The sequence below is a fragment of the Drosophila busckii genome, chromosome 2L, assembly GCF_011750605.1.
Source record: "Drosophila busckii strain San Diego stock center, stock number 13000-0081.31 chromosome 2L, ASM1175060v1, whole genome shotgun sequence".
NCBI lineage: Eukaryota > Metazoa > Arthropoda > Insecta > Diptera > Drosophilidae > Drosophila > Drosophila busckii.
The window spans coordinates 5,874,968-5,898,613 of record NC_046604.1 but is presented as its reverse complement, the minus strand read 5'-3'; the positions used below and the strand labels follow the sequence as shown (position 1 = coordinate 5,898,613).

Below are 23,646 nucleotides of genomic sequence, written 5' to 3'. Positions count from 1 at the left end.
AATGTGAAAAGTAACCGCCATTTGCAAAGGAAGCCACTTAGTTGCCGGCAAAACGGTTTCAAGAGTGAAGGCATATCGATAGCAACAATACCAACAGCAATCGATTTTTCTCAGCTGTTTTATACAATCGCAAAGTAAAGCAACAAGAGTGCAAAATATAAAGATTATTTGTAATAAATCAAAGATATAAACAAAAAGCGCCATTATGGGTGGTGGCGATCTGGTAAGTAAATATCTACGTAACAAATATTATAATTAAATACGGTGTGTATTATACAGAACTTGAAAAAATCATGGCATCCACATACAATGAAAAACCAAGAGCGTGTTTGGAAAGCAGAGCAGGCCAAGCAAAATGAGCAACGTAAATTGGACGATTTGCGCAAGGAGATCAATGAGGAACGTGATCGAGAGGAACTGCGACGTATAGGTGAAAACTCCGGTGTGCTGGCCAGTAGCAGTGGTGGTGAAGCCAAATTGGAATGGATGTACAAAAGTAAGTTAAGTTATTAAAATAACGCGTTTATTAATATTTTTCAAATTACAGATAACACGGAGTTAATTAACCGTGAGGAATACTTGTTAGGTCGTAAGATAGACAAGTCTTTTGAGCAGTTGCAAGCGGAAGAACGTCGCCAAGAGCAAAATACAATTGGACTGAAACAACCCATCAATCATGTGGAGCATGAATGTGTGCCATTTTCTATACGCGACTACCGCAATATGCAGTCCACGGAGCAAGTGGACATGCAACGCAAAGCCATGGAGGATCCTCTAATGCTGATCAAGCAACGTGAAATGGAATCGAGACGAAAGCTGCTAGAGAATCCAGTTAAGCTTAAAGAGATTCATCGCATATTAAAAACAGAACAAGAGCTGGCTGCTAAGCGCAATAAAAAGTCCAAAAAGAGCAAGAAATCAAAGAAAAGTAAGAAAAAGAAGGGGAGCAGTGATGATGATAGCGATGAAAGCGACAGTGATGAAGATCTGGATCGTAAGCTAGCGCGTCAGATGAAAAAACTCAAAGGCGAAAGTTCTAATGGCGATTTAAAGTTAGACAAACTATTAGATGCCAAGTATAGAACGTTAACTAAGCAGCTGGACATGGCCACCAAGCAAAAGAGTGACAAAAACAAAAGGTCTAGAAGGGACAGAAGTAACAGCGCCGATAGTAATGAAATGAGAAGAGCACCGCAAACGTCTAGACGTATGCGAAGCAACAGCCGAGAGATCGAAAGAGGAAATTGGGGCTACAACAGTCGAAATCAACGTAGAGAGCAGCAAAGTCGCAAAGACAACAACAGACGCAGGCGAAGCAGAAGTCGCGAAGGCAACAGCAGACATAAGCGAAGCAGAAGTTTCAGTCCGTCTCAGCGCAGTCGCAACGGTGAGCGAATGCCTACACAACGTAGAGAACGAAGTCGCAGCAACGAGCGAAGGCCTGTACAACGTAGAGAACGCAGTCGCAGCAACGAGCGAAGGCCTCTACAACGTAGAGAGCGAAGTCCCAGCGATGAGCGAAAGACTCAGCAACGACCCGAAAAACGTCGCATTCCTAGTCCTGCCACACGGCGAAGTCGCAGCGACGACCGAAAGCCTGTACAACGTAGACAACGAAGTCGCAGCAATGAGCGAAAGCCTACGCAGCGAACAGAGCGAAGTCCCAGCCGCGAGCGAAAGTCTATACAATCACGCCGCAGTCATACACCCGAAAAGCGTCGTATTCCTAGCCCAGCCGCACGTCGCAAGTCTCCTGTGGCTGCCCCACGTCAGACAAAACCAAAGCTAAGTGAAACTGAGCGTGAGGCACGACTACGCGAGATGATGGACAATGCCAACTGGCGCGAAGCAGATCGCACCAAGGCCGTGCAAAAGCATCGTGAGGAATATGCACGCGAGGAGGCCATGCATCAGGGTAGATCTTTCGACAAACAATTTATCAATAAGGAAGTTAAGAAAGCCATTGACAATCAGACCTCAATTGGCAACCGCATACGCTCCAATCTAAATAATATACAACGGACATCCGCCGCCATGGATTCCAATTTTGCACGCAAGTAGTATTTAGATTTAAGTCTGAAAAGTTCGGCATAATTGTTGTTTAATTAAAAGAGCTGAGACAACTAAGCAATTAATATAGTTAGTATAATTGGTTTAAGCCGTAAGAAAAGTCGCAGAATCAAATTAAGGATTTTATAGACAAAATATAAGAAAATCTATCTATTTAAATACCAATAAGACTTTTATCCAACTTTAACTAAAGACCTTAAATACATAATTGAATAGAAATTACAGTTAACTAGTGAACTAAATATTCAATTTTATTGTGGTGAACATTTTGTGCTTAAAAGATAAAACGAAGTCGGCAGCAACAACGATAGTATAGATATATTTCAATGTTAATTGTATTGAGTTGTAGTATATAGGGTTAGGCGTTTAAGCATTGGAGAGAGCAGCCACACCTGGCAGTGTCTTGCCCTCAAGCAGCTCCAGCGAGGCACCGCCGCCAGTGGAAACATGGGAAACCAGCGCCTCAGTGTTCCACTTGGCGCAGCAAGAGGCAGTATCGCCACCACCAATAATGGAAACGCAGCCATTCTTAGTGGAAGCCACCACACCATCCATAATAGCCTTGGTGCCATTGGCAAAGTTGGGGAACTCAAAAACACCAGGAGGACTAAAAGCAAAAAAAAATAATGATGATGTGCTCCAAATTTTAACATAAATTGCTATAGAATTTAGCTTACCCATTCCAGACGATGAGCTTAGCGCGTGCAATAGGCGCAGCAAACAGTTCACGAGTTTTGGGTCCCACATCCAAGCCCATGTGGCCATCGGGAATGCCGCCCTCTACGGTAGCCTCGCTAACTGCAGCATTTTCAGCAAACTTGTCACCACAAACAAAGTCTACAGGCAGATGCAGCTGCACGTTGTTCTTCTTGGCCTTTTCTACGAGATTCTGCACAATCTTGGAGCCCTCCTCATCGAACAAAGAGCCGCCAATCTTCATGTTGTTCAAGACCTTCAGGAAAGTAAAGGCCATGCCACCACCAATGATCATTTCGTTGACCTTGTCCAGCAGATTTTCAATCAGCTGAATTTTGTCAGCAACCTTGGCGCCGCCAAGAATTGCCAGGAAAGGATTTGGTGGCTTATCCAGTGCCTGCGAGAAATACTTGAGCTCCTTGTTGAGCAGCAGACCGGCAGCACGCTTCTCAAAACCATCGCCCATCATGGAGCTGTGAGCGCGATGAGCTGTGCCAAAGGCATCGTTGACATAGATGTCACCCAGCTTGGCCAGACTGGCGCGGAACTCCTTAACCTTTGCAGGATCAGCTTTAACCTTGCCGCCGCTGGCATCCACGCCCTTACCCTCCTCCTCCAGGTAGAAACGCACATTCTCCAGCAATATTACTGAGCCGGCTGCGGGATCCTTGCAAGCGGCCTCAACCTCGCTGCCCACACAATCGTTCAGGAATGTCACAGGCTGGCCCAGCAGCGTCTTCAACTCCTCAGCCACAGGCGCAAGGGTGTACTTCAGATTCTTATTGCCATCGGGGCGACCCAAATGCGACATTAGCACCACTGACTTGGCCTTCTTGGAGAGCGCCAGCTTGATGCTGTCCACTGCAGCAACAATACGCTGGTTGCTTGTGATCTTGCCTTCCTTGATGGGGACATTGAAGTCAACGCTAAGCGGATGCATATACAAATTATATAAATTATAAAAAACTTATCCTTTGATGCTTTTTGAACTTACCGCATAAGCACGCGCTTTCCCTCCAGATCCAAGTTCTCAATGCTCAGCTTATTAAAGGCCATTTTGGAATTTTATCTTGGCTCTTGCACTCGCAACGTCTGGATACTTTTCTGTTTGTGCAAATTGGACTCGACCCACAGCTGTGCGGCAATGTCAGCGCAAGGTCATTAATGGTTGGCACGATTAGAGTTGTCATTGCGATACATAGAATGCCGCATTTACCAATTAATTGTCAGAAGTACGTGATTTTGATGGGAATTATATGCTGATTTACTCTAATTGGAAAAAATATCTCTAAGATACTCGTGCTAATTTTAAATAGCTGCAATTGGAGTTTTGATTGCGCGCGATATACGATAAATGCAACTCTGTCTAAGTGTTGAGTTAAGTAAATGTACAGTGTTGAAATATCTTTTGCGAAATTTGTGTTGGCGCGTATATTTGAATATAAAACAAATCTCAAGACTGCTAGTTTTATTTTAATTTATGTAAAGAACTTTTAAATTAAAATCAAACAATTGCTTGTTTTTTTAAATAATTCAATACGTCATCAATATTGTATTTTATTTATTTGTGCTCCCTCTTTACAACAGTGCGCTTACCCTATGCATGAGAGTATGTTATTATGTATTGAATAAATGAATTGATGCTACAGCTCTGAGGCAATTGTCCACACTCATACATATGCAATATGCATGTGTATACACATATACAAATAGATATGAAATGACGCCAACATTTACTCTTCGCAAATGATTCATTCATGTGCCGCGTGCTCACCACTCGCTTGCTGCTCTATGCCGGGCCGGTCTCTTTGGTGAGTACACCACTTAACACCCACCACCACCACCACCACCACCCGTCAGCCAACCCGATCATTCCAACTATCCACCCGACGATAGCGTTCCCAATGCAACCCAAATGCATGACGCAGATGCCAACAAAAAATCAACGGCAGTCAAAGAGAGAGGAGAAAGAGAAGAGTTCAAATGCAGGTAGAGAGAAAAGGTCGAAGAGGCCTATGCGATACGCTGCAGTCCCATAACCCAGAGTAACTGCGTCAAAACAGTGAGGAATATGTATCTCAATTCCTACGCAATTCGCTAAAAATGTCCAATAATGCAAAACAAATGGAAATTGTTAACAAAACAGTCAGCAAGGCAGCTGCCAATTGAATATTTCCGTGCGAAACGGTCGTTGACGCATTTAACTATCTACTTTTGGCGGGCAGTGTAGGATAGAGTAGGGTATTCATTTAGCTAATTGCTTCACTCGTTTGGAGGCATTAGCATTAGCAAATGCTAGCCAAGCGCTATGTCGTCGAACCTACAGTGACTCTTATCAGTGTTGCTACCGAAACACTTCTCGAACATACAAAACCAGTTCATATGTTTTGTTTTCTGAATGGTTTTGAATTCTTTTCACGCAAAGGTTGAAAGCAGAAAGCAGATTGAACCCCACTGACTACGAAAATGCCCTGCTCTATATCAGAAAATACTTTGTTTTTAATAACTTTTACATGCCAATTTAAATTTTATATTAAATACTAAACATGTATGCATGATGTGGAAATTTTCTATTTATATTCTAAAATTAATTGTTGTAGTAAATATAATTTTCTCACCTACATCTACTCAGAATACAAGTCCTCTAAATAATATATTCACACAAAATCTCTACAAGAAAATTTGAATCTCTATCATCTAGTTGTTAACACTCATAATACATATGTACATATGTGCATATGAACATACAATATATGTATGTATATGCACTTGTGAATAAATCAATTACACTTATTTTAGTTTGCTTTTCATTTTTTTATGACATAGTACAGTAAAACAAATGTATAAGCCTCAGGCAAAATATAATAAGTGAAAAAACTATATTTCCAGATAAGAATATATTAGTTTTGCTCGTTTATTTATGTATTTTCGTCTGAAAAGATGAAACCTCTACCTGAAAATAAAGCAGATGACTGACTACCTTTAAAATTTCCCTGAGCAAACATTTGGTTGCCGGCGTGTAAAACAACAGCACCTTTTCTTATCGTTGGTTCGCAGTAATTGTTACAGGGTATGTAACAAGGGTTTTTATTAGAGGTAACCTTGAATAATATTGGTCATACTTTAAATACAATACAATAAATACAAATGTATGTAGTTTGTTTGTATGTACATAACATTTGTATGCAATAACTGATACATAAAATACTCTATATTCTATGCAATGCTTGTTGGAGAAACCAGACCAGTTTAGATTTCCCTTGTTTTTTATTTATCATGAAAAACAATAGAAAACGAGTAATTATATCGTAACAATATTATTTATCCGCATGAATGTTTAAGGGCACGAACGCTATGTCACTCAAAAAAGCACTGAGAAATGAGCGAAAAGTATGAAAAGCACGCTGTGCAAAAAATAAATAATAATACGAAGACGCAAATCGGCTTATCAAGACATGCTAAGGCTCAAAAGCAAGCAAAAGTCACAGTTATTCGTTGTTGTATGTGATAAGTCTGAATGATTGTCCCACGATTACAGGTGTTGAGCAGAGGCTACAAACTGGTACAGACTGTCAAACTAGCAACACCACCAACAACAACAACAACAACACACACACAAGAGCACGACGACAGCAATAAAGAGAAGGTGGAGCAGGCGGCGGGGAACCGGGCATTGGTTGGTTTTAATTAGCGAGCTTTCGTAGTGGGTCTTTCTGCCGCTCTCGACGCCTCATATTATTCAGATTACAAACTATACTTATTTGTTTTGCATAAAAATAGCAGAAAACCGACTGTGACAAGCAAATAAAGACTAGTGGCCAACGACTGGTGCTGGCTACAACAATGCCAATAGAATATAGACGAACGTTAGCTCATTAGTCAACTCCCGAACTATCTGCAGTCCGCTTGTGTAATGAACAGAGATAGCAGATTGTCGAACCACAAATGTGGGATCAACAGAATGAAATGAAAGATGCATTAAACTGAAAACACAAACACCGAATTTGGGTGAACCATAATGAAAGTTGCAACATAAATTCGATCGATTTTAGCTCAGCTAAGAAACATGCTCATATTATTTTTAATATTTTTTAAGACTGATTTTTCATATAGAAATTTATGTTTGCTATTTGCTTTTTAAAATTAAGCAGCGTTAAATCTGTAAGCAAACAATTGACCTGATTATGCGCATGGTAAAGGTCCACTCTAAAAATATGTGTGGTGGCACAAACAATAAGCAAAACACTGATGTTGAGTATGCAGGCCCAACAGAAGATACACACACACACACACAGATACACACACACACACACACACACACACGTATAAGCCCACATGCCACACAGACGCGCCAACTGACAGTGTGACAGAACGCCAATGTTGCCAGCCGGCCCCCGCCCCCTCCCCCTCTTATGCTCATCTTGGGGCAAAAACTATAGTGGGCCAAGCTGCGCCCGGCAATTTTCAAATTTACCGCCAAACGCGCCGGTGACGTCGCTGCTGGCTTCGCTGTGTTGCTCTGCCTGTACTAACTACACTCACGAGCCAGCCAAAGCGCATTTTGTATGGAATGCGTCAAGAAACCCACTCGAAGTGTCAATTCTGAAATTCAACTTGATCACAGCGAAATTTAAAAGATGCCAAATTAAAGATAATTTCATGTACTATATATTGCCAGTGATTCGGGACCAATGCAAATAAAGGTTTAGGAGCAATAAGCAATTATATGTGCGACGCCCAAGCAGTTCATGAAGACACTGCCCGCAATCTGTAGTCGAACGTGTGAAATGCGCGTTGAGCGATTTCAGTCTTGTACGAACCGTTAACGGGTACATATCGGTGGTTAGTCTGAAGCGCTAAATACAAATTTTATATTGCTTTACAAAAAAATATAGAAAAATACTGAAATTTTAATCAGCCCGGCTAAACAAATATGCTAAAACAACAATAAATTTATTAAATAAATAATAAATATCACATGTTGTTGTCTAAAGTATTTGTTGCCGAGAGCGCTGAGCTGAGCCTAAAATTATAGATTTTTTATTATTTTATTTCAAATCAAAAAAAAAAAAAAGAAACACTAAAATTATTATAAATTTATTTTGAAAAGCCGGGCTCGCAGGGAAAGGCGGGCTTTACTGTAGTTGTATAGTATAGTACTCGCCTCCGCTGCTTGGCTAATGTTGTTGTTGCCTTCTCTTCTTTACTTTGCCAACTGCTGCTGAGTAAACGGCGCTGTGCTTTTTGTTCAGTGTAGTACTTGGCATACGCTAAAGCGAGAGAGACATAGAGAGAGAAACAGCACGCTAGCAAGCAAAAAGAGCGCACGCAAGTGAGAGCGAGAGAAGAAACGAGAGCCGCCGACAATTAATCGTGTATCTGCAGCTGTAGCTGCATCTGTGTGTGTGCGCGCTGCTTTTGTATCTGTTAAATACACAGGACGTAGCTGAAGTTCAGGCAGTGTGTTTGTGTGCTTCGTGCGGTGCGGTTCTCGTTTTTTCCCTTCTCGGAACAATCTTTCTACTTTGCGCTAATTTTTGTCAACAACAACGAAAATAATCAAATCAAATAATATCTTGAATACACAGCAATCAAAAATAAAGCGTTGGAGTATATACATCATCAGTACTTGGAACGGATACGGAAATTCACGCACGCAATAATCGTTATAACAAGCCTATATACCTAGTACCATATAACCGACGCTTGTCCGTTATATAATTGTACAAAAAAATATATACAAAGTTTTTAAAACCAAGTTCAAAACCACACCACAACAACAACAACAAAATGTCTGCAGCCACAGAACAACAGAATAACGGAGATGTTGCCGTCGAGAAGGTCGCAGTCGATGATGTGAAGGAGGATCTCAAAGCCAAAGCCAAAGCAGCTGTTGCCGATGACAAATCCGCGGCTGCCGATGCTGCAGGTGATGCGGCTGACAATGGTACTGCCAAGGATGGTGAAGATGCTGCCGATGGTGCCGATGCCGCTGCAGCGCCCGCCAAGGGATCAGTCAAAGCCACAAAGAGGCAAGCTGAAGTAAGTATTGCAAAAGAAAAAATCAACAAAAACAGCTATTTATAGGATACACCTACTACACTCCTTTATCTACGGCTGATTGTACAGTTTCAACATTTTGGCCTAATCAGTAGCTACAACTCTCTCACTTTTCTAATGCCTCTCTTTCCCCGCTTGTTCGTCGCTTGTTTGACAACAAAACAAACGCGGGCAGGCAGGCACTTGTCTGTATCTTTTTTTATGTTTACTTATCGATTTGGTTATCGATCGATAGCTTTTGTTTACGCGCTAAATTATTCGGCTAATGATTCATGAAAATTACGTTATTCCCGCGGCGGCAACATTACAAAAATAAAACTGATAGTTTGCCAGGCCAAAAGGAAAAGCGTAAAGGTTGGGAAAACGCTTTTTCTAGAAATAGATATACACACGTTTTTCTATTTCAGCTGCCTTTCTAACACAGCGAAGCAAAAAGAAAAAAAGAGAGCGCGGAGAGAGAAAGTAAGCGCTTATATACTTTCGTTATAAATATGTAATTGTAATACATGCATATGTATGTGTGGGTTGTTTACGATTAAATTGAGATGATTGCGGAGACGGTAATCAAAGATTATTTATTGCTTAGCTTCTAATCGAGGTTACGAACTTAGTGAGAGTACAGTTACTTAGCAACACCGCGAGAGAGCCAGAGAGAATGCGAGTAGGAGAGCGCCGTTTACTTTGTATACACTGAAATATATGTATGTATGAGACGAGTAAATACTGGAAATGCGAATAGGTCATTAGCATCATGGCAGGCAAGACGCAGAAAGAGAAAAACAACAAACAACAACTATAGGAGTGTTAAAACATTAAAAGCTTTTAGCCTTGCAGCACACATGCACACAGTGCATGTCAGTTAATGTATCTGTGAGTGTGTTTTGTGCTAAATACTCAACAATAGAATTAAAGCTCTTGCAATTAACCAATATGCACATGCAAATGCAACTTGCACACTTGCGCTCTCAATTCCAACAGCATGTTACCAGAAACAACAACAACAACAACTGTTAAAATATTGCGCGCCAGGCCAAAAAAAATGTTATACTCAGCTAAAAACAAAGCCGGCCGGCTGTCCGCCATATTACACACAGAACGTGTGAGAGTAACTTAAAATAGAGAGAGGGTGGGCAGCGAGCGCGCGAGAGAGAGATAGAGAGGGAGAGAGCGTGAGTGAACAAGAGCACGTTAACCAGTTTAGTTAAGACATTCCTTTCGCTGTTTTTGTGCCATAATCACATAAAAAAGGCGCATTTTTTGATAAACATATTAATGAGCTAATGTGCGTGTGTTTTATATGTATGTGTTCTTTTGTGGTTGTGGTTCATCTTTGGCGTAGATCACATAAATTAACAAATTGATATTTGTCGCAGGCCTTAGCTAAAGAATGTACAGTTTTTAACCAGCACGCTCTATTTCTGTCGGATATTTCCAGCGTTGTAATCAGTATCTATTGAATTGTTGTTTTGTAATTCTAGAATGCTCCAAGCCTAAACATGTATCTTGTAGATCTTTTTTATAAATGCTTGCTCAGAAGTAACCGTTCCAGTTTTATATTCTAGCTAGTATTTGCTGACCCTGTTTTCTAAGTTGTTTGTTACCAATAAGTACTACATATATCTTTACATATATCTATCTATCTGTAGTTTTCCCTTATTTCACGTTTCGCTTCCTTTTGTTGTGCTTCAGAGAGCGCGCATATTTTGCACACATGTATTCACTCTCTCTCTCTCTCTCTCTCTTGTTCTATTTGCTCTCTCTTTTTCTACACGATTTATCTTGTTTTCTTACGTTGTAACAATCGTTGTTAAATTATAACAACACGCACAGCTATGTACATTATGTATTTATCTGCCTATGTGTTGTTCAGTTTTCTTTTACATGGGAACGTGACTGGTTTATGTATTTACTTCGGCTTGTTGTTGCTTGAACCCACGCATGCCAAAGCAGCGACGCTAACGTCGACGCCAGCAACGGCGTCTTTTTTCAACTCACCCGCAGTCGTGGTAGCAGCAGCAAAGCAGCGTTGCGGCAGCTGTTGTATGACTGTATGTGATTGTGTGCGTGTGTTCCTTTCATTCATGCAACTTTGTTACGGCGCGCGTTTCTGTTGCTCAGGTACAGTTCTGACCAGAACAGCGACGCTGTTCTCTCTTGAGCAGCTGCAGCTGGCGGCGACAGCGACGCCGCTGCCAAGTTGAGTATTCGTTTCGGTTTTTTGGCTCGGCTTACGGTCACACAGTGGGTCGAACGCACGCTTGGCTTGGCTGGTTTTGTATCTCACGGATGCGGATACATATGCCGCCGTCTCGTTTGTTGTCTTTACACACCGCACACCACTATTATGTAGTAAATAAATATGCCGCTCTATGTAAGTGAGAGCTGCACTTGTAATGCGGCAATTTGGCGCTCTCTGTTGACTATCTCACTCATACACCCACTCATGGACTCTCCCTCTCTCTTTTTGTATGTAATTCATTGGTGCGTGTTTGGAGCGAATTCCATTGGCGCGCGCATTTTTCAAATGTCTTTTTTTTACGGCGAAAATAACGATTTTTCTTGCTGCTGCTTTAACTTCCAGCATTAAGGGCCATTTTCATGTTTTGTGGGCTTAAAATATACATTTTATGGCCCTACGCACACATACACAAACAAATACAAACTCTTACATATGCTGAGAGTGTGTATGGTATGCCAGGGGATAATGTACATATTTACTATACATATGCAGTTGGATTTTGATAAACATTTGCGCTATGCCCTTGATCAAGGAGATTTGTGGTGTTTGAGTTACCCTCGTTGATCAATAAACATACTAACGTACTTTTTTCTCACTCTCTTGCAATTGCAGGCTAAATCCGCCGAATCAAAGAAAGCCAAGAAAGATAAACCCGCTGATGGAGACTCCGATGAGGAGGAGGCATTAGAGGAAATCATTGAGGGTGACAGTGAAATCGAAAGCGACGAATATGATGTACCCTACGATGGTGAGGAGGATGATATTGAATGTGACGGTAAGCTGCCTCAAATGATTATTCTTTAAAGCGTATAAAACTAATTCCAAATTCTTGCCTTTGCATAAACAGATGACGACGATGAGAATGATGACGGATCCGGCTCGGACGATCAAGCGTAATAATAATGTAGTCAAAACAAAACAAACAACAACAAAAAAATAAAACAAAAACAAATAAAAAATACAAACAAATTTAAATTAATAATAAATAAAACAAGTTACAAGCAAGAAAAACAAAACCAGAGAAAAAAAACCACACAAAAAAATCGCAAAAGTATATAATTCTTATGTTTAAGAAATAATTTTCTATTTCTTATTTTATTTTAATTGTATTTTACATGTACTTTTTTTATAAAAAAAGAAATACAAAAAGTGAAAACAAAATACAAAACAATTACGTTTTCGCAAATTGCAAGAAAAAGTTCTAAAAACCCCCGAAGAAAGTAAAAATACCCCCAAAAAGAATTATACACAAACAAACCCATAAGCTCTTTCTTTCCCTTTAAGTCATAAGTCTTAATCTAAATAGAATATGGAAGATGATGATGAAGAAGATCAAGAAGCAAAAATGGAGCCCATAATTTACTTAAAAATAATAAATACACCGACACATACACACATTAATAAGAATTCATTATTAAAATTAGACGTTACATTTTATGAATGATCAAAAGAAGCAAACGCAATTAAAACAAACAACAAAATATATACAAAAAATACACGCAAGTTTTACATATGGTTTCAAAATTTTTGCGCCCACTGTGCGACAACACTAGAGCTCATTTGTGAGTGTCTATTTTTTGAATACGCGGGCGGGCGCAACGGGAAGTTTGATTTCATTCTGATTATTTTTTTTTGATCTTGCTTGGGGAGCCTCAAATTGGGGCAATTTTTACTTTTGTTTCAGCATTTACTCATTAAACTATTAACTACGATTAAGTATTTAATGTCAGTATTAAATTTTAAAATTGAAATTAAAAAACAAACACAATTGATAAGAAGTAAAATTCTTAGTTTATAGAGCAAAGTCAAAGTAATCTGTTAAATATTATTGCAAGTGGCAAATCAATTAATGCTAAAGTTAATTCATTTGTAAATTGTAAAAACCCACAAGTATATTGAGAAAATATATTTCATAAAAAACAAATTGCATAATTTTTAATGTTAAACACATACATAGTACTAGTAGTAAGGAAAAAAATCGGGAAAAGCTACGCATATTTACTATTTACTATACTCAATAGCTCACAATAGCGATAAATAAAGTTCACATATTTAATGACTGATATTTAAAGAAAAATTAAAGTGCAAGTTATAGATTTGTTGTAAAGAAAAATAACAGCAACAATGGCCAATAGTTTAAATAATTAACTGACCCACAAACCCAAACAACCATATAATGATTTACGATAAGCATTTAATAAATCAATAATAGCATACACATAACTTTGTAAATAAGTGATTGAAAAAATAGCAATTTAAACCAGTTGTAGTGAAAAAAAACACCAATTGAGCCACAAACAAAAGTCAAGTAAAGTATGTCTCGTTGAATTAAACTATTGTAATTACGTAAAGAATGAAAAAAAAACATAGTACGAAAAAATGAAAACCAACAAAAACAAACACAACAATTGGCAGTTAAAGATGCCAATAAAAAGAGCTTGTTTCAATTTTGGAGGGTTGGGGTTGGGACAATCAGTACAGGAAACCTCCCTAGCAGCAAAAACTCTACCATGCGTTCCATATAAGCATATGTACCCTGTGTAGGGGTAGTTACCCCAAATACATACGTTATGGGTATATACATATATCATTGATTAATATTGTAATCCTATCGTACATTCTGTTTTGTTTCGCTCGTCATTTGATTTAGGGGTGCATTTAATGTTGCTGCAGGGCTGTACTCGTTTTTTGCCTTCCGCAATTATATCAAGAATTTATGTGCAATAATGCAATGTATGTACTACAAAGGGAAAGTTGCAGTGGTGCGACTAAGGGTAGTTTATGATTTTAAATATTTTGAAACGCTTCTTTGTTCAGCTGAGATCCTAGCAGGCAAAAGCTCTTCGTGGAGACAATTGAACAGCTCGAAGATAAGTATACATGACAGATATATAGAGTCTATGTTTAAGATTTTTTGACTATTTTTTATTAGGCGGTAAACTCAAAACGAGGTTCTAGTTACCTTTAGTATATACAGATGTTCGCCAGGAATGCGCCGTTCCATATGCTTGACAGCCTTAAAATTTAATTTTTGTAATTGCTTGATAATTTCATCTGGTTTATTTTCACGCAGCAGCAACAAATACAGCACACCACTGGGCGAAAGTAATGTCATCGCAATATGCTCCAATTAAAATATCAGTTACACGCCTACCATCCGTGCCACCAGCCCAAGAATAAACTAAATTGCGTTCCGTTGAGGGCGTTTCGCCTGTGAGCCGTTGACTCTCCAGTTCCTCATCGCTAGTCACAACATACGGCGGATTGAAAAGCAGTAAGTCGATGCAACGTTTCCGTATAGCACTTGCCAAGTTGTTGCGCATACTATCCACCCGAGCTCCATTGTGCAACGCTGTGCGCTTGGTGGCAATGCAGGCACGTGGATTGATGTCTGTGGCGAGGCAGAGAGTGTTGTGCGAAAGTCGCTTGGCTAGCGCAGTTATCAAAACACCACTGCCCGATCCAATCTCTAAGCATAGACATGGCTGCAGCTTTTCAATAAAATCAAGATCCGCTTCTAGCGCATCTAGCAACAAAAATGAATCCTCTGCCGGCTCGTAAACATGTTCCCAGTCGTCAGCGCTTAGATGCTCAGTGTGTGGTGTCTCCATATTGTCTATGATATGTTTGTGCTAAGCGCTGAGTCTAGCAGTGCCTGTCGACGCCGCTGCTCCTTCTCAATAAGCTTGTGCAGTCCGGTTAGGCGCTCTTGACTTGTTGACAGCACGTTATTTATGATTGTCACCTTTTGTTTTACGTTAAGCAGCTCCTTGACCTTATCCGCAAACTCGGGTATTTGATGTTGTGCCTTCTCAATGTCCCGCAATTGAGCTGACAAGGCCTCCAGTTGTCCACGCAACTCTGACTGCAATTGTATTGTTGAGGCAACACGTTCGTCAAGCTTCTCGATAGTGGGCTTAAACAGGTTTGTTATACCCTCGGCCAAGATATCGCGTGTGTGGTTAGCGCAAAAGTTTTCCGTATTTTCATCCAGAGAGGTAACTGTAGAATCTGAATCTTTGTCCATTGCAATTTATAAAACTTTACAAAAATTTACAGATTCATAGGCTCTAATCATATTTAGAGATGAACGAAGGCTCGGTTACAATCGGTTCGTCAATAGTCATCGATGGTTTGAAAAAGCCCATCACTCCGTATCGATAGCTTTCAAATTTGATTAAGAATATCTAATATTTAAAACTCGAAATATTTGTGAGTCCCCAAATGATAATTAGTGTTTCAGCAACAATCCAGAAGTCGAATGTTTGTTTGATGCAAATTTGCGCATATTGAAATTGTCACCCATTTTCTGTGAGTCTTCAAACATTGGTAGTGGGGCTTGGTTGGCGCTTTAGTAAGAATAAGGGTCAATAGTAGAGCTGCAAAACCATCGATAGTGGGAACATCGATGTTTTCAATTTCGATGTTTTAAAACCTCGAAACATCGCTGAAACATCGAAAAAAATAGTAAACACTTTCAATCTGAAATTAAAGCTTAATTTTTCAACAATAAAAAATATATAACAAAAAAAGTTTACATTTTAGATCGATTCTAAATTTGTCCATTTTTCCAAATTTCTTGGATGCAAAGAGTGATACAAAGTGATGGAGTAATTTAAAAAAAAAATTCGCGCGCGCTATGTTGAAAACAAAACATCGATGTTGAAAACAAAACATCGATGTATCGGAAAATTCTAAAATGTATGTATCTTGTATAAAATCTAGCTTGTTGTACCGAATTTTGGGCAGTCTTAAGATGAAGTTCATTGGGTTAATAGCTGTAATTCTAGTGTGTACCTTCGCGGGTCGATCACGTAAGCCTAATATATATTTTATACAATTAAAAAAAGTTATAAGGCCTGTTTTTAGGTACAGAGCCTATAAATGGTGAACTAACCGACCCCTTATATCGATTGGAAAATGGACGTAGTAAGGAAAGACTTCGTCGACGTGCAGAGTTTATGAGGGATCTTTCCACTAGCTTCTTTTGATAATCTAGTTAGTGCGTACAGTGACCCTACTAAATATACGTCAATAGCGCCGCCACAAGGTTCCCCATTTACGAGCATTTTCGTGAAAGGGCCTAATCGGTTGCCTTTGTTACTCAAAGCAACTATAACATATTATCATTTACCAGACAACAACCCGAATCCAGCCGAACGAAGGCGTCGGCCTATACCCTCATTTATTTATAGACGCATGAGTCAAACTATGAATAAATTGGAAGGGGATGACGCAGGGCACTTGCTTGCATGCAGCCTGGGCGGTGGATCTGACAATGAATTCAATTATGCCCCTCAAACCAATCGAGCAAATAGAAATTTCGGTGGCGATTATGCTCTTTGGATAAATATTGAAAGGAGCATAAAGTCCTATTTAGACCACCCAGGCAAGAGGGTGGATTGGACCCTGATCGTAATTTATGATACTGATTTACCTACCAATCGCCCGATCGGGTTTCAGTTACGACATTTGAATTACGATCGAAATATTCTTACAAATCCTACAGAAAACACTTGGTGCTTTAGTAATGATGGTTCTGCAGAATTGATGTTCCAATCATCAGTGGATCAATAGAAATATACATATTGTTTCTATACTATACAAATATATATTTTAATAAATGTATGCTTTGCAAAATTTGTGTTTCAAAAACGATGACTATTGTTAAGAGATGAGAGCTCGTGACTCGTTACAGTTACAAGCATGTCGATAGTATGCGGCAGAACTATCGCCAGACCACCACAAGTTCCTAAAGCAAAAAAACATTAACTTTGATATTAAAACTAAATGCTTTGATTACATATACGCTGCCGGCGCAATGGACACATACTCGGTGGATATAGTATATCAAGCGATCAATGCCTTATTCCAAGGCAGCAACCCCAAGGAACAGGAAAAGGCCAACAAATGGCTGCAAGATTTCCAAAAGTCTGTAAGTGTTTTTAGAAGCCGCAGCTGCCCTGGGTCTGCAGTCTGCTTCATAGGCACTGACATATGCTATACATTTTGATAACTTGATGCACTTGTTGCCCGCAGATCTACTCATGGACCATAGCCGACGAGCTACTGCACCAGAAACGTGATTTGCATGCTAACTACTTTGCCGCACAGACTATGCGTAACAAAATACAAAACTCGTTCAGCGAACTGCCGCCGCACACACACGAATCGCTGAGAGACTCGCTCATAACACATATTGGCCAAATAGATGAACAGACAGACAATGTGATAGTGACACAGCTCAGTCTAGCAGTGGCCGACTTGGCGTTGCTAATGGCCACGTGGCAGGAACCTATAAGCGATCTGCTAAAGACACTCTCACCATATCCCAAAGCCATTTGGCCACTGTTGGAAGTTCTAAAGGTGCTACCCGAGGAAATAGACTCGCGCTATTTACGCTTAGGCGCCAATCGCCGCGAACAAGTGCACAAACAGTTTGACGCCAGTGCCGAGTGTGTGCTGGAGTTTCTGTGCATGTGCGCGCAACGTGAGGATTTGGATCAGCAGCGCATATGGAATGCAACGTTGCGCACTTACAGTGCCTGGCTGGTTATACACGCCTTTCCGCTAACACACATCTGCGATAATGCGCTCTCACAGCTCGCGTTTCGTCTGCTCAGCCAGCCGGCGGAGACATCAGGCAAACTGCACGACAATGCCACCGAATGCGTTTGTGCCCTGCTTAGTTGCATGGGCGCGCACAGCGGTAGTCTGGAGGTGGAACCACAGTTGATGCGTACCTTTGAGGCCATCTGCCAGCTAGAGCCGGCTTATCATCTAAGCGTTGCGCATGAAGATACGGATAAGACAATTAATTACTGTCGCATTTTTACCACACTCTGCGATGTGTTCTCCTTGGATATACTCGAGCAGCAGCATGCAATGAAGGCTTTAGACCTGGTGCTACTCTGTGTTGGACATTTTGACTATGAGGTGGCCGAAATAACCTTTCATCTGTGGTACAAATTGAGCGAGGATCTCTTTCAGCGTTACGATGATAAGCTCTGCGCAAGGTTTCGCCCGCACATAGAGCGACTGATTAGCGCCCTCTACAGGCACGCGCAAATGGAAAGCGATCATGATGGTCTCATTGAGGAGAACAATAACTTTTATGTGCGACTTGCTAATATTTTTTTAAACAATGAATAACATTTACTTTTCGAATTTTAGGACTTTCGCCGCAAGGTGTCTGATTTGCTAAAGGACGTAGCTTTCATTGTGGGCTCCGGTGCATGCTTCAAGCAAATGTTTATTATACTACAAGCACCGAATGCCACCTGGGAATCTATAGAGGCGGCGCTATTTATAATGCAAAACGTAGCAAAGAATATTTTGCCGTCTGTATTTAGTTGATAGACAAAAATTTGTATGTATATATTATGTTATTAACGTTTTCTTTGTCTTGCAGCGAGGAGAACGATGTGATACCGAAAGTGGTGGAGGCCATACTCAATATGACGGATCAAACTCACATTGCGGTGCGCTATACCTCCATTATGCTTATCGGCGAACTATGCGACTGGATTGAGAACCACTCGGAACTGCTAGAGTCAGTGCTCAATTTTCTTTTGTATGCTCTGCAGCAGAAGAACGGTCTTGCCTCGGCGGCTGCCATAGCGTTGACATCCATATGTGCCGCCTGCAGGCAGAAAATGGTTTGTCACATTAGTGGACTGGTGGAGATTGCGCGCAGCTTAGACAGCTTTCAGATAAACAACGATGTAGCCATTGGTTTGCTTAAAGGCATATCGCTAATACTGACCAGGCTGCCGCGCGAGCAATTGCAGCCGGCCATGCGTGAGATTGTGGGCTTTCAGCTGCAGCCGCTGGCCCAGCTGCTGGAGTCCAACAATAGTAGCCTGGAGAAGGGCGAACGCAATGATCCCGCCTATTGGATAGATCGCGCTTGTGCGATTATACGCCACACCAATCCCGATGTGCCTGACAATGTGGAGCATCCAACGGTTGCAATATTAAACGATGCGTGGCCACTGGTATCACGCGTACTGGACAAATACCAGAATGACCTGCGTATTATGGAGCGCACCTGTCGTCTTATACGCTACTCCGTGCGCATGGTGCGCAAGCAGGCCGTAATGCTGGTTGAGCCACTTATCAAACAAATTGTGGTACTCTATGCGGTACAACATCACAGCTGTTTCCTCTACGTTGGGTCCATACTGGTGGATGAGTTTGCCAAGACTAAAGAGTGCATATCGGGCTTGCTCGAAATGCTGCAGGCTTTTATTGAGCCCACCTTTAGTCTGCTGCAGCAGGAAAACGGTCTACGAAATAATCCGGATACAGTTGATGACTTCTTTCGCCTGGCCTCACGTTACTTGGACTGCTGCCCACTACAGCTATTGCAGAGTAGTCTTATCACACCCATTTTTCAGTGCGCCTTAATAGCCTGTTCACTGGATCATCGCGAAGCGAACTCGTCTGTCATGAAGTTCTTTATTAATCTGTTAACCTGGGGACGCAGCAGCAATCATCGACATGCCGAGTGTCGCCCACTTGTGGTGGAACTGGCCGGCCAGCATGGTGGCGCCTTGGTGATGAATCTTGTACAAGCATCGGTGTTTCAACTGCACAGCTATATGCTTGCCGATGTGGCCGAAGTGCTCTGCGAGCTAAAGCATGTGGTGGACAATACTCAAATGGAAATGTTTTTAAGCCAGGCGTTGGAGGCGCTGCCCAAGAAAAACAGCGGTGGCTACGTGACCGCCACCCAAGAGCAACTCGATGAGTTTAGCAACACTGTGCTGAGGTAATTTTAAATATAATATTTTATTTCATGCTTATACTTAAATCAATTCCGTTGCTATCTTTGCAGAGCGGACACAACAAAGGCTGTATCGCAGGCTTTGAAAACCTTTACGCGTCTATATCGCTAGCAAGAACTTTACGCCGGTCTTAGTAAAAGCCACAGCATCGCCTTAATTTAATTATCATTTGTACATTTGGAATTATTTATGTATGTGTATATGCATATAGAGACTTGTTCGTGCTTGCAGAAGCAGCATTATATTTATATATATAAATAATACATACGATTTATGTAATTATAGTTGAAAAGCGCGTTAATGCATAAGGACGACATAAGTGAAATATATTTGTTAATTTAAATGGATTGCGGTCCTAAGATCCTCACAAAACTTTACAAAAAAAAATTAGCTTAAGCTGAATAGTTTAAAATGCACTTTAGGACTAAAAAAAAAAAATTATGACTCAAAAGATTAAAAATAAATTACCTTAATTTACCTTAAAACCAGAGTAATGTATTTCAAATTTGTATCATAGTTTTATTTGCATTCAAACGGAAAATAATATGGTTAAACTTATTATTCGAAAAGGTACAAATCACAAGAAACAATTATACATACATTTACATGCTGGAATTAAATATTAAATAAATATGGAATCATTGAAAATTTTACAATCACAAGAACAAGTTTTCGGACAAATACATCGCCAGTAGAGGAATTACAACGAACAAATAATATTTATAATTACATTAAATGCTAAATACACGATAACGTTTACTAATTGCACTTTTTGCTTAGCATTAAGGGCTCTACGAGTGTATTGGAGTATTGGATGATTATGGGTATGTTAATTGAATTCAAATGGTTTCGGTGCGTGGATCTAACTTGTGAATAGCTTGCACCAGGCTTGTGATGTTAGCAGTGTTGATGCCCTGTTTGGACATTTCAGTCAAGCGATCCGTAATGGGTTTTTGATCCAGGCCACGCTGCCACCTGTGGAGATATTATGTAAGTATTATATTGATTATAAATATATGCACCTGTAGGGACTACTTGCCAGAGATGCGCACAGGTGTGCAGCAATGGAATATAAAGAGGCAGCAAATCAATGTCGCAAAGCGTGTCAAAGCGACTTAACGCTAGCAGAGCCCATCGCTCCGCTGAATGATGTGGTACCGGGGAGGCAGTGCAGGCTGCGACCAGACGGCAGAGTATTAAAAGAACAGGACGCGAACGATTCATGTAGACCTTGTTCAGTAGCCGAAAGCAGTTCTCCAGCAACGGTATGGCCATTTCATTGCGTCGCTCGTCCAGATATTGGCAAGCCTTTGTCAACTCCTCATGCTGCAGAAAGCGTAAGAATGGCTCAGAGTCACGCAGCTTAACTTGCCCAGCAACATGTGTGAGGAAATCCTCAAAGGCAATGCTGCGCTCGCCTATTAGCTCCGGCGAAAAGTTGCCCATAAGCACTTTGCTTGGAAAACTTATGTTGTTCAGCGCTTGTGGCTGCTCGCGCTTAAGACACTGATACAGTTCACGAAAATCCGTATATCGACGCTCAATCTTGGCTGGCTGCTCGTCCATGACGTTGGTGTCCTGGCGCACAGTTAGTTCGTAGACCACAAAGCGCTTGATCTTGGCATCCACTATGTCGCGTGGCATTATATGCGCTAGCATAATCTCAAAACGCAGCTGGGAGCTGCCATCGGCCGTGGGCTGGAACTTGCGATTGCCCTTTAAGCGCTCCCAGAAGGCTGCAGTGGCATATGTGAGATTCTTTACAAGTCATTAAATTATAAGTATTTCATTTAAAAACCTTTTTCTGGTTGCTGGTCTGCCGCTGTTGGTTGTATGGCTAAGGCAGCTGCCTCAATGGCCGGGCTGTCTGGATCCTCCTCCGGATAGGGCTCATCCATCGAAGGCTGGTGTGGTAGCAGACGTTTGGCCATTACGGCATGCACTGCAAGTAACAGCTTGTTTTTTACCTTAACTTGCATTTACTGCAACTGATGAGCTTACTTTTTATTTAAGTTTCGAGAGGGGGCAGGCCCAATAGTAGTCACTAATTGTAAGAAATGATTTAACAGCTGTGCGCGATACGCTACTGTTACTGTTATATTTTGTTTTGCCTTTGTTTATCGCGAGAATGTCAGTTGTATGACGTATACAGTATGTTTTGTGACTAATCCCCAGAGGTGCCTCAACCAAAACATTGCCCCAACAGTTGACGAAGAGATGTAAGTGGGACGCCTTTGTTTTACTGCAATTCTAATAAAAGACTTGGCTATCACGGCTGTTGCATGCGCTTTGCTATGTGTATGTAAAACTTATGTATGAATAGCTTAAATATAAAAATTGTATGTCCTTTTGTATCTTTGTGATCTGTGATTATTAATTTGGTTTTACTTTCGTATTGCACCTATGTACATATTTAGGATTCGAATAGACTTCATAGGAAAACGCTTCATGGAACCCAAACGCTTCAGTTGCTGTAGGGCATCAAAACACTTTGCTATCTGTAATCGATAAGTAATAGCACGACTCACGTTGTATTGCGCATCACTAGATCAGAATTTGTCACTGAAAAAACATAAACACCCACTACTATACAGAGACTGTTGTAAAATTCTGTGATTTTCATAATGACGCTGCCGGAGTTCTTTGGCTGCACTTTGATAGCCTTTGGTCCAGCATTTTCACTCTTCGTTTTCACCATTGCACACGATCCTGTACGTATTATCATACTCATTGCTGCTGCATTCTTTTGGCTGCTTTCGCTGCTCTTATCGTCGTTATTATGGTTTGCGATGATACCGCTGCGGGATGTGTTGGCATTTGGAGTGGTCTTTTCTGTGCTGTTCCAGGAGTGCTTTCGCTATATTATTTATCGTATACTGCGCAGCACTGAGCAGGGATTGCATGCAGTGGCAGAAGATACGCGCGTGACAGATAACAAACATATTTTGGCCTATGTGTCAGGATTGGGCTTTGGCATTATCTCAGGCATGTTTGCGCTCGTCAATGTGCTGGCGGATATGGTGAGCTCCTTTTGAATTACTTAAGACAATCATTATTAAATGTAAATATAATCTTTATAGACCGGACCCGGCACCATGGGATTGAAAGGTGGCACTGAAATCTTTTTTATAACGTCTGCTGCTCAGGCGCTCGCCTTAATACTACTACACACTTTCTGGAGCATAATATTTTTTAATGCATTCGACACGAACAACTATGTGCACATTGGCTATGTGGTGGGTTCACACCTCTTTGTTTCCTTGCTTACGTTGCTCAATGCGGATGAGCTCTATTGGGCAACACTGCTGCCTAACTATATAGTAACAATCCTGACCGGTATTATAGCATTCCGTGTAGCTGGTGGAAGCGTTAGAAGTTTCAAGCGCTTCATCACATGTCAATAGACTAATTGACATTATCTCAACTGTATCTAAGGAACCCTTAATATTAATTTCGTTAATTTAAGTCTTGCTACATTAAATACTCCAATTTTTGACTAATTTAGAGCAAGTGCTTGTTTATTTTCTTTAACTAAATTTAATTGACTACTGACTATAATCCATTTTGCGCACATTAATGCCGTAATCAGCTAAGGCTGGCTGCAAATCTTCCATAGTTAGAGTAAACTTGCGATCCTTGGCCTTGGAACCGCCAGGTGTATTCGAGTTTTGCAAATGTGTGCGTGCCTTAGAGTGCTGCAGTGCATCGTCTATTATTTCAGACATGAATTTTTGTGTAGCAATTGATATTAGACGCACTATGCGCTTGTCATCGGCATGAAAGCCGCCCATA

At 40.8% G+C, this 23,646-nt stretch overlaps 9 protein-coding genes across 9 annotated transcripts; 4 read left to right on the top strand and 5 right to left on the bottom strand.

The window, feature by feature from the left end:
- The first annotated feature begins 141 nt into the window (after window positions 1-141).
- Window positions 142-2,205, top strand: LOC108608175 (pre-mRNA-splicing factor CWC25 homolog). The gene is made up of 3 exons (XM_017999433.2): window positions 142-223; window positions 280-496; window positions 548-2,205. The coding sequence occupies exons 1-3, from the start codon at window positions 206-208 to the stop codon at window positions 2,059-2,061; spliced, it is 1,749 nt and encodes a 582-aa protein (XP_017854922.1). The 5' UTR covers window positions 142-205; the 3' UTR covers window positions 2,062-2,205.
- A 111-nt stretch (window positions 2,206-2,316) lies between these two features.
- On the bottom strand, window positions 2,317-3,911 carry LOC108608176 (phosphoglycerate kinase). The gene is made up of 3 exons (XM_017999434.2): window positions 3,761-3,911; window positions 2,748-3,692; window positions 2,317-2,677 (listed from the first exon to the last, which is right to left on the bottom strand). The coding sequence occupies exons 1-3, from the start codon at window positions 3,820-3,822 to the stop codon at window positions 2,437-2,439; spliced, it is 1,248 nt and encodes a 415-aa protein (XP_017854923.1). The 5' UTR covers window positions 3,823-3,911; the 3' UTR covers window positions 2,317-2,436.
- A 3,652-nt stretch (window positions 3,912-7,563) lies between these two features.
- LOC108608043 (bacchus) lies at window positions 7,564-11,991 on the top strand. The gene is made up of 4 exons (XM_017999224.2): window positions 7,564-7,608; window positions 8,355-8,808; window positions 11,678-11,840; window positions 11,913-11,991. Exons 2-4 carry the CDS (start codon window positions 8,557-8,559, stop codon window positions 11,960-11,962), a joined length of 465 nt encoding a protein of 154 aa, XP_017854713.1. The 5' UTR covers window positions 7,564-7,608; window positions 8,355-8,556; the 3' UTR covers window positions 11,963-11,991.
- A 1,962-nt stretch (window positions 11,992-13,953) lies between these two features.
- Window positions 13,954-14,692, bottom strand: LOC108608041 (methyltransferase N6AMT1). Its single transcript, XM_017999222.2, is given in 2 exon segments — window positions 13,954-14,171; window positions 14,173-14,692. Coding segments are annotated over 2 exon segments (669 nt in total). The 5' UTR covers window positions 14,677-14,692; the 3' UTR covers window positions 13,954-14,006.
- On the bottom strand, window positions 14,661-15,144 carry LOC108608042 (SNAPIN protein homolog). The gene has a single exon (XM_017999223.1). The coding sequence runs from the start codon at window positions 15,090-15,092 to the stop codon at window positions 14,682-14,684; it is 411 nt and encodes a 136-aa protein (XP_017854712.1). The 5' UTR covers window positions 15,093-15,144; the 3' UTR covers window positions 14,661-14,681.
- A 1,595-nt stretch (window positions 15,145-16,739) lies between these two features.
- Window positions 16,740-20,293, top strand: LOC108594448 (transportin-3). The gene is made up of 5 exons (XM_017979622.2): window positions 16,740-17,000; window positions 17,105-18,181; window positions 18,239-18,405; window positions 18,477-19,838; window positions 19,905-20,293. Exons 1-5 carry the CDS (start codon window positions 16,887-16,889, stop codon window positions 19,963-19,965), a joined length of 2,781 nt encoding a protein of 926 aa, XP_017835111.2. The 5' UTR covers window positions 16,740-16,886; the 3' UTR covers window positions 19,966-20,293.
- An 86-nt stretch (window positions 20,294-20,379) lies between these two features.
- LOC108600726 (sorting nexin-20) lies at window positions 20,380-22,088 on the bottom strand. Its single transcript, XM_017988468.2, has 4 exons — window positions 21,856-22,088; window positions 21,653-21,796; window positions 20,894-21,590; window positions 20,380-20,829 (listed from the first exon to the last, which is right to left on the bottom strand). Coding segments are annotated over exons 1-4 (978 nt in total). The 5' UTR covers window positions 21,857-22,088; the 3' UTR covers window positions 20,380-20,693.
- A 324-nt stretch (window positions 22,089-22,412) lies between these two features.
- On the top strand, window positions 22,413-23,355 carry LOC108600137 (gamma-secretase subunit Aph-1). Its single transcript, XM_017987532.2, has 2 exons — window positions 22,413-22,874; window positions 22,935-23,355. Exons 1-2 carry the CDS (start codon window positions 22,479-22,481, stop codon window positions 23,256-23,258), a joined length of 720 nt encoding a protein of 239 aa, XP_017843021.1. The 5' UTR covers window positions 22,413-22,478; the 3' UTR covers window positions 23,259-23,355.
- Window positions 23,342-23,645, bottom strand: LOC108600146 (transcription initiation factor TFIID subunit 10b). The gene has a single exon (XM_033295025.1). It carries the CDS (start codon window positions 23,643-23,645, stop codon window positions 23,400-23,402), a length of 246 nt encoding a protein of 81 aa, XP_033150916.1. The 3' UTR covers window positions 23,342-23,399.
- Window position 23,646: the final 1 nt, after the last annotated feature.

What these genes read in the sequence shown, in the direction of transcription:
- LOC108608175 (XM_017999433.2), top strand. An exon ending in ATTGGAATGGATGTACAAAA is followed by an intron (nt 497 to 547) that starts GTAAGTTAAGTT and finishes TTCAAATTACAG; the next exon opens with ATAACACGGAGTTAATTAAC.
- LOC108608176 (XM_017999434.2), bottom strand. Translation starts at nt 3,822, where the DNA reads ATGGCCTTTAATAAGCTGAGCATTGAGAACTTGGATCTGGAGGGAAAG. An exon ending in GGAAAGCGCGTGCTTATGCG is followed by an intron (nt 3,693 to 3,760) that starts GTAAGTTCAAAA and finishes GCATCCGCTTAG; the next exon opens with CGTTGACTTCAATGTCCCCA. An exon ending in AAGCTCATCGTCTGGAATGG is followed by an intron (nt 2,678 to 2,747) that starts GTAAGCTAAATT and finishes TTTTGCTTTTAG; the next exon opens with TCCTCCTGGTGTTTTTGAGT.
- LOC108608043 (XM_017999224.2), top strand. Translation starts at nt 8,557, where the DNA reads ATGTCTGCAGCCACAGAACAACAGAATAACGGAGATGTTGCCGTCGAG. An exon ending in CCACAAAGAGGCAAGCTGAA is followed by an intron (nt 8,809 to 11,677) that starts GTAAGTATTGCA and finishes TTGCAATTGCAG; the next exon opens with GCTAAATCCGCCGAATCAAA. An exon ending in GGATGATATTGAATGTGACG is followed by an intron (nt 11,841 to 11,912) that starts GTAAGCTGCCTC and finishes TTGCATAAACAG; the next exon opens with ATGACGACGATGAGAATGAT.
- LOC108608042 (XM_017999223.1), bottom strand. Translation starts at nt 15,092, where the DNA reads ATGGACAAAGATTCAGATTCTACAGTTACCTCTCTGGATGAAAATACG.
- LOC108600137 (XM_017987532.2), top strand. Translation starts at nt 22,479, where the DNA reads ATGACGCTGCCGGAGTTCTTTGGCTGCACTTTGATAGCCTTTGGTCCA. An exon ending in TCAATGTGCTGGCGGATATG is followed by an intron (nt 22,875 to 22,934) that starts GTGAGCTCCTTT and finishes TAATCTTTATAG; the next exon opens with ACCGGACCCGGCACCATGGG.
- LOC108594448 (XM_017979622.2), top strand. Translation starts at nt 16,887, where the DNA reads ATGGACACATACTCGGTGGATATAGTATATCAAGCGATCAATGCCTTA. An exon ending in AGGAGAACAATAACTTTTAT is followed by an intron (nt 18,182 to 18,238) that starts GTGCGACTTGCT and finishes TTCGAATTTTAG; the next exon opens with GACTTTCGCCGCAAGGTGTC. An exon ending in GTAGCAAAGAATATTTTGCC is followed by an intron (nt 18,406 to 18,476) that starts GTCTGTATTTAG and finishes TTTGTCTTGCAG; the next exon opens with CGAGGAGAACGATGTGATAC.
- LOC108600726 (XM_017988468.2), bottom strand. An exon ending in AGACCAGCAACCAGAAAAAG is followed by an intron (nt 21,591 to 21,652) that starts GTTTTTAAATGA and finishes ATGCCACTGCAG; the next exon opens with CCTTCTGGGAGCGCTTAAAG. An exon ending in CACACCTGTGCGCATCTCTG is followed by an intron (nt 20,830 to 20,893) that starts GCAAGTAGTCCC and finishes ATATCTCCACAG; the next exon opens with GTGGCAGCGTGGCCTGGATC.
- LOC108600146 (XM_033295025.1), bottom strand. Translation starts at nt 23,645, where the DNA reads ATGGGCGGCTTTCATGCCGATGACAAGCGCATAGTGCGTCTAATATCA.